General features: G+C 42.8%; 1 protein-coding gene across 1 annotated transcript in view; it reads left to right on the top strand.

Moving 5' to 3' along the window:
- The first annotated feature begins 6,167 nt into the window (after positions 1-6,167).
- ANOS1 (anosmin 1) overlaps positions 6,168-8,583 on the top strand; it is a 210,786-nt gene continuing 208,370 nt past the window's right edge. Inside the window, exon 1 of the mRNA XM_019524957.1 lies at positions 6,168-6,256. Within this exon, the coding sequence (XP_019380502.1) occupies positions 6,191-6,256 (66 nt within the window). The 5' untranslated portion in view covers positions 6,168-6,190. The remainder of the gene's footprint in view (positions 6,257-8,583) is intronic.

Raw genomic sequence — 8,583 nt, 5'->3', positions numbered from 1 at the left:
TGGAACTCAGCCCACTGGCTGCTCCAGTCTCAGGTTGTCATAGAGCCAAGGCAGCAAAGGCTCTGTCCCCAGTCCCACCTTCTGCCTCTGGCCAGCTGTCAGTCCTAGGTAGGATGGTGGGGGGAGGGAGGGACGGGGGGAAGCAGGTTTGTGAATTGCCCAGGGAGACGATGCCAGCAGCACACCCTGCATTCATGGTTCGGGATGGTGGGTCCCAGTTCCATCTGAGCCCTGATATCTGTGTGCTGAAGTGGCCAGGAAGGCCATCCCCAAAGCCAGCACCAAGTTCCTGGCTGAAGCCCCTTCCTCTGCAGTCACAGGGCTCTGGTCCCTGGAGAGTGTGGGGGCAGGCAGCCACAGGTGATTCCAGTGTGGGAACAAGGGGCCACAGCTCAGGGAGCTGGGTGAGCCCCCATCCAGGCCTACCTGTTGCTGGAGCACCAACTACTGCTGCTGGGCTGGCTCAGCTCAGGCAGAACCATTTCTAGCATCAGCAGCCTTGCCAGCTCCCTTCCTTTGACCTCAGCGATGGTGGTGCCTGGAAACAGGGCGATTCAGTGGAACAAAGCATAAAACCATGGCTGGGACCAAGCAAGAGCTGCTCCCCACCAATCATGGGCTTCAAGAAGGTGCTTGCACCCCCCTCTAAGCCCCCCCTCGCCAATCCTGGAGGCTCCACAGTGCATCTCGGGGGTCTCCAGTTCTCTGCAGTGCATGGCAGCTGCCTGAAGAGTCTTGAGCCCCTGATCTGGGGGGTGTGCAATGATTGTGCTTGAGTAGGAATATGCCAGAGTGTTTCTTGGGGTTTCTTTTGCTGCCCCTGGACTCACCCACCTGGGTACAGCTATGGATCCACTTTTGTCTCTGCCACACGCACTGCCCCCTAACATTCCCCTCCATGCTATGTGGGGCACCATTTGCAGGAGGGGCTGGGGAGAGGAGGTTGCCAGCTCAGCCTGGTGCATTGTTGAACAGGGACCCACTGGCCTTCCCTGATCTCAGTGCTAGAATCAGTCCATACCAGGTGCTACAACCACAAGGGTGTGGCTGTCCCCCCACCCTTCCCAGGGCCTGGAGCCCCATGGCTGCAGGCAAAGAAGCAATAGCTGGGAACTTGGTGCTGGCTCTGGGCAGGTGGGAGTAGAAAATCCTCTGAGCCTTTTCTGGAGCCACTTCAGTGCATGGACCCTGGGGCTTGCATGAAACTGGAACAGTGGAGGGATACTTTGTGCCCTGCCAGCCCTAGCAGCTGACTCCTCTCCCTGTGCCTCTGTCCTGCCTGGGGTGACCCTTGTACACCCATCCTGGTCCAGGGATCCTTATGACACTGTGAGCAGGGGAAGCCTCACAGAGCTGGAGCCAAACTGGGCTGTAGGGTGAACATACCTCCCTCTGCTGGCTGCTTCTAGCTGATAAATGCCTGTGGCTCATAGATGATGTGGTGCCCAGGGGGAAGGCATGCTCACTGGGCAGCCAGTTGGGTGGCCTAGCCACTCAGCTGTGCTCAGCCAGTGCAGGTACACTGCATCCTCCCTACCCCCACCAAAGGGTGAACATATGTTCTGTTCACTCCCGATCTAACCTAGGTTGCTTAGAATAAAACACATAATTTAGATCAATTCTGCCTCAGGCTTTTTGAATGTCTCTGTACCTAGTCTTAGAGTTTGTTTAGACTGGCCCAATACAATGCTAGGACATATTGTAACCAGATGTTCCATTTGCATTATCTACCTAATCAGAAGAACTGTAGGTGACTTAGTGAAGTACTGGGTGCACACTGAGAAGATATACTGTAAGAAAGAGTGCCTCATGGAACCACTTAGGATAATTCCAGTCTGAGGATGATAGGGTATGTGAAGTGGGTGCAACATGTGTCACTGTGGCACTCCCTAGCATCACTTATAGGTAGCGTGGATGTTTCCTTAAGTATTTCGGGACCAAGTCATTCAGGACATTGAAAGTAAGGACTGAGACGTTGACTTCCATTCCAGGTTTAATGGGAGGCTAGGATACAGGCAATCAGAAGATAAATGGGATGTATTTCTGAGGTGTTTTGTACTACTTACAGTTTTCAAGGCGTTATTGGTTTAGTGCATCTGAGATAGTTTGAAGGTATGACTAACTGAAATGCAATCATTGTTTAGCAGGATACAACAGAAAATTCTAACCAACTTGAGAGACTAGAAATATTATTCCTGGATGCAAGCCTCGTACCTGGCTGTCTGAATATCAGTAACAATCACTTTGTATGTTACGTGAAAAATACTTAATATTGAAGATGATCATTATTTGTCCACTACCATTACAATCTATAAGATCACCGAATCTTGCTAATCGAATATGTTCTCTCTCTCTCTCTTTTAATTTAAGAATGATTTATAGCAGATCAAATAGAAAGGCCAGAGGTAGGTAATCAACTTTTATCTAAAGCAAAACTAACAACTCATGTGGCTAAAAGCTCCAATCTTGCTTATGTGTTTGAATGCCTAGGACTTCATAATCACCTAAAGCAGGTGTGCTCAACCCCCAGCCTGTGGGCCAGGCCTGGCTCCTAGAGCCATGTTATTTGGCCCACAGGGCTCCTCACAGATGCTTGGGGCTTTCTGCAGGCTATGTCATGCTAGAGTGGGTTACTTCAGGGCAATGTGGGGCCTGATCCTGGCACATGAGGCTTGGGCAAGGGTGGGTTGGGGCCCCATAGTCTGATCCTGACATGTGTGGGCCAAGCAGGGACAGCATGGGGCCCTGGAGCCCAATTCCAGCTTGGCAGAGGCAGCACAGAGCCCCAGGGTCTGATGCTAGCTAGGCAGGGGTGGTGCAGGGCCTGATCCAGCCCATGGATCAGACTCACATCATTAATTTGGCCTGCAGGGCCAAAACCTTGAGCACCACTGGCCTGAACCAGTCATTTGCAACCAAGGTGCTGTGACATCCTAGGGTGTCTTGAGATCCTTTCAGGGGTGCCATGAGGTGCACACAGTATTGGCACTGTTAGGTGTATGTATCACTGCTTTTCAGGGCATGGAGTTGCCCTGTTATGCCACTGTTTTGCAGTATTGTTTATCTAACATTGTCCCTGTTTGAAGTTTGCCTTGACAACAGGTATTGGTTCATTTAGTCAGTTGCTCTATTTCATGAGTATGACAGGCTGTCATAGGAAGGGTTTATTTCTACACTTTCCTTTCATTTGTAGGTTGTTACTTCAGAAGAGGTAGTAGAGAATGTTTTGTAGCTTTGTCATCGAGGTCAATTTTGAAGGACGGGAGCTTGAATCAAATCTTGCAGAATGGAACAGGTTTTCAAAAACACTAATAGGAACATACATGTTGTCAGAGCTGATAAAACAGTATATTTTCTAGCACAGCTTCCTATCTCTAGTGATGCAGCCATCATGTACCTGATGCTTAAAAAGAAGGCTCAGGAAACACCATGATGTACAGTTATGGATGTAGATAGCAATGACTGGGAGTCATTTTTTAGAGTAGCTTGCCTCCATAGTTAGTTTCTAGTTGCAGAGATGGTGGTGTCATACTTAACAAAAGCTCTTCTCTAAGGCTTGTATCATATATGCGTGATTCTTGACCTCTCCAGTGTTTTGCTTGCTTACAAATTGTCTGATCTAGTAAGGTGCTTAACACCTGTGTGGCTTTAGTTTCCATGGCATCTTCTGTGATCATCACCTTGAAGGATCAGGTCAAAGACATTACTGGTTGAGTAACTGGATATTATAGACTGCATTTATACCAGTCTGAAATAAATCTGGTAAAACCACATATAGACATTCTGCTTGACATCAATGTGACTACAATTTGATTCTCTAGAGATGCAGGGAATCCAGCTGTCCATTTGAAGGCTTGTAATTTTCAAATACTCTGAAAATAAAATACTATCTGGATGGGTTTTGCATGAAAAATAAATCTATTCTAGAAGTGATTTCTTTTCACATTAGCCATTTACACACAGAGGGGAATGAGGGCTTCATACCATATTGTTCAAATAAAGTATTGAAAATTAGCTGTTTACTTTTAAAAACAGCATTTGTATCACATTAGTTTCTATGCAGCTGCTTTTACTAATAATGCTTTTGTGTCTCTGAACTTAATATTTTTGGTTTAACACATATTGGATATCAATAGGAAAATACACACATTCTTAGACATGAAAAATTACAATGGATGTGAGGCTTAAATCTGTATATTTATTACTGTTGTTCCAAGTAAGAGGTATATTTCAAAACTAGGAGTAGTTATACTTCAGTGGAAATAACTGAAGAAAGCAGCAAGTTGCTGCTTATCTGTTAGTGCAATCATAGCTATTTCTGTCAGTCTTTATGTGAAAAAGAAAGGGGAAAGATATTGAAAGGAGCACAACACACTGCTATAATGTTACTACTGGCTAAATGTGTAAAAGGAAATAAGTACTAGACTAGCACTGAGGGTAGTATTGAAGTATTTCCACTACTATACGATATCTATCGCTATTCTAAAACTATTTCTATTTAAGTTTCTTTTCAAGGGGTTGTGCATGATTTGTGTTTCACAAGTGTTGCAAGCATTACCATTATTTTGTGCCTACAAACACTGCAGTTAGTCAAATTCTAACATAATTACAAATAAAGATAAGATTGTCAGAATGGAGCAATGATTGTGGAGTACTAGGGCTAAGTACAGACAGTCAAAAAGCCTGAGGCTGGACTGATTCACTCTTTGCAGGTTAGTGTAAACTGCACAGATGAAATTGAAACAGAAGTGAACAGACATTTATCTTTGATTCAGGAAATGCAGTTAGATACCTGCAGTGGCTCAAGCTGAAAGCCAGGGCTCTCTGGCTGTATGTTCATTTTCTCTTCTTGCTGCCTCCAAGGTATCTGGGATTTGCAGTCCAGAATTACAGCAGCAGGACTCTGCAGGGTTCCTTATCTCTTCTTCTTACTGCTTCCAGGTACCTCTGGGATTTTTAGTCCACAGTTGCCGCCAGCAGTAAGTTTGAGTAGGGGAAGGGGTGTTTAACCCCCATCCCTGGTCCCAGATCCCAGTTTGGGTCTGCCTGGAGGGGCAGTCCCCACCCCTGCAGATTAGGCTGCATCCCCAGCTGGACTTGTCCCCCCACCATTTGTCAGCCAGCCCTCACTGCTTCAGCTAGGGAGCAGAGGAGTGGGGCCAGCCTTGCTCTCTGGAGCAGACAGCACAGCACAGCCCAGGGCTGCAAAATGCTGGAAGACTGTGATTTAACTTGAACCAGGAAGGGGTTTGGGACGGAAGTTTCATAAACTGGTTTGATCCAAATCTGTTAAGTCTGATACTACATTCAACCAGGTTTATCTTAAACCAGTTTCAGCCATTTTAAACTGGTTTATGTGCACTGAGCTTCTGTTCTGTTACAGGTTTAAATCAGTTTCTGATCACTTAAATGGGTTTATGTGTAACTTCTGTCTCTAGCCCAGGAGCTCAACTTTACATATATCACCCTCTTAACTGGTTTAGGTACCATGTTGTTCTGATACCTGTGTTCTAGTCCTGATTGTTGTTCCACCATGTTCCTGACATTTCTATCCCAGTAGCTTTAGCTCTGCATTCCACGCCCCCATGCTCCTTGTATCAGTGCACAAACATTTTAGTTGTTTCTTACTGAGCATGTTTTGTAATATCTTTATTGGACCAACTATATAGTTGGGAGGAAGTTTGATAAGCTTCTGGGCACAGATTACCCTTGTTTTGGTCTGGAGGAAGGGGTGCTTTGTGCCTGAAAGCTTGTCAAAGTTCTCTCCCAACTACATAGTTAGTTCAATAAAAGATATCACAAACAAAACCCTTGCTCTTTGTACATTTTTTGGACCATCACAGCTAACAACAATACTCCACCCCCACTACACATTCAAAATCACAGTCAGTGCAAATACAGTCCTTTCACTGAGTGTACTGCCTGACACTTGATGTCATCAACACTGGCTTCCTAATCTGACTATTTCTAATCTGTCTTCCTAATGTGACTCTCAGTCTCTCAGTCCAGATAGCCAAACACTATCTGGACTCTCCACACTATGGGGTGATATACTTGCCAGTTTTCTCCTCGTATGTGCTTTAACTGGTTCTTAAAATCGGGTCTTTGGAACTGCACTGGAAAGGGGATTCCAGCTAACGGTGGATGGCATGGTATGAACTACTGTTAAAGAAATAATATTTATGCGCCTATGTTCTTTCTTTTGCAGAACAATGGTTCACTGGCTTGGTGCCAGAATCACAAGCAATGTTCAAAGGTATGTTTTTTTGCTTTAACTACACAATAGCTTTGGGTAAGGGGGTGGGTAGGATTTGTTTGGTTATTTGGTTGTTTGGTTATTAGATTTTGTAATTTTAAGGTATCTTGACAAAATTTGTAAATGAGTTGACAACATTTTCTGTTTTGCTCACTGGAGACCAATAAGGCACATGTTAGAGGTAGGTAAATCCTAAACTGGTGAATATCAGCACAGCTCTGTGGCTGTCAGTGGAATTATGTCTGTTTACACCAAATGAAAAATTGGTCTGTAACTTTTATTCAGTGCTTTTTGAAGAGAGGAAAGCAAGGTTCCCAATCTTGTGAAAGTGAAGCCAGTCTCATTAAAGTATACCTCCAACAACCCTGAGGTGCTCCAACATTAGACACTTCATTCCATCTGGACATTTAACATCCAACATAACGCTGAATTTCTTTGACACAATTCTTTTACAAATCCCAGTGGCTCTACTGTTGCTCTTTCTCATGCTGACTCTTTGACCCCAAAAGCTTAGAGGGTAAGTGAGTTAATATCCAATTGATTCCACTGGACAAGAATCTTGCTAGGTTGCCTGGAGAGAAGCAACAATGCTACAGCAGCTTTAGAGGGTCAAAGTGGAACTACAGGGTCTAATCACTGACTGCTCTTTTCATAGACACATAATGGTAGATGAATCCATTCTCTGCCTTAGAAATTCACCTGAAAACTGTGAAGAATGCATAGTAAAGAACTGTGGAAAAAAGAGCCTCTAAAGCTCCATGATGGTGGACTCTTGCAATAATTTAGGCTTTGTAAAATATAGCTATCTGTATTTACTGTTTATTCCATGATGGATTTGCCATAAATGGGGTCAAACCACAGTAGAATGATAATGGAATAGATTGCTGGATAAAGAGATGTATTGTTTAGTTTTCATAGCCAAGCTCAGTCTGCCTCATGATGTCTAGACATTCTCATATGCAAAACATTTGTGCATTACCAGCTTAATGTAATTTGCCTAAATGATACTAACATGTGGTGATTCCTAATATATATTATATCACCATTTCCTCAATAAGAATTTTAGATTAGTTATTTTCTAATCCAATTTTTTTTGAAGTTACTGGCATCTTTCCCATTGATAATATTGAAGGTAGGTTGATTGTCATACTATGTGAAAACAAATGAAGAAAAAAGTATCAGTGCTAGCAGTGTTTTAAATTTGTTATATTTATACATCTGTAAATTGCATGTGAGCAATAGCATGTCAGTATGAGAAGAAAGAGTGAAAAGAATATCTAACAGTACATTTAACTTTCAGTACTTTGTCATCCTGAATTCTTAGGAAAATAAGTTTGATAGGATAACCTTACACAGTTAAATCTCACTATGCCCATAATAAAGATTTAATCAGAGTATGTGATGTATTATAATTAAAACACTTCTGAAAGAATATGCTGGGAAGTGGGGGACTTGTGCATTCTTTAGGTCACTTTGTGCCACTTTTCAATTTAATTGTCAAGGCTGATGCTATACCTCTGATATTCTTAGCAGCATATTTCAGAAATATACTTCCTCAATGGATTTTGCTTGCATAATAAAGAAGGAATTTAACAGTGCCCAACATCAAAAGTAGGGCAGAGGTTAAATGAACATCCATTTGAACTACAACCAAGTTCATAAAAACCATACAAGATATATCTGATCTAGAATGAATTTAAAGGGAAACTTTATATTGCATATGTTTCAAAATGAATGAATGTCACAAATTAAAAGAATTTGAAAATTGGAAACATAACCGATATTAAAAACTCATCTCATTGAATATAACTGTGCATGATAACTTGTTAGTCAGAAGGATAACACAACAGTAGGTTTGTCCTCTAAGAAGAAAATAATGAATTTTGCCAAAATCTTAATGGAGCTTAACAGCGGTGTATGTGAAGTATGGTAGTGTTTCCAGCAGGGTATGATTCATGATATTCTTGGCCAGTAGTTTCAAAGTAGTACAGACCATTTTTATCCAACTCTCATTTGCTGCACTGAACATCTCTGTGATTGCGGTTAAGTGAAGGCATTTTTTTAATACTTCAGACTAAAATTTTGAAAGCTCCTTCCCCAACCCTTGACTTCCACTATAATTTTATGCCCAGAGTCCTTACAAAGACATATGGAATGACTAACTAAGGCATACCTGATAGCAACAGATATCCAACTACCTTATTTTAGAGTTGTACTCCTAAGTTAAACACTGACAGAAGTTAATTTGACACTATAAGTACACAAGTACAGCCAAGACTAGACTGACAAGTGGAACATATATACAGGTAAGCAACAGGGGCCAGGGC

This window comes from Gavialis gangeticus, unplaced genomic scaffold (assembly GCF_001723915.1).
Source record: "Gavialis gangeticus isolate Ggan-Ray unplaced genomic scaffold, GavGan_comp1, whole genome shotgun sequence".
In the NCBI taxonomy this organism is placed as follows: domain Eukaryota; kingdom Metazoa; phylum Chordata; order Crocodylia; family Gavialidae; genus Gavialis; species Gavialis gangeticus.
The sequence above is the reverse complement of the archived record's forward strand: the minus strand, read 5'-3'. Positions and strand labels throughout refer to the sequence as shown.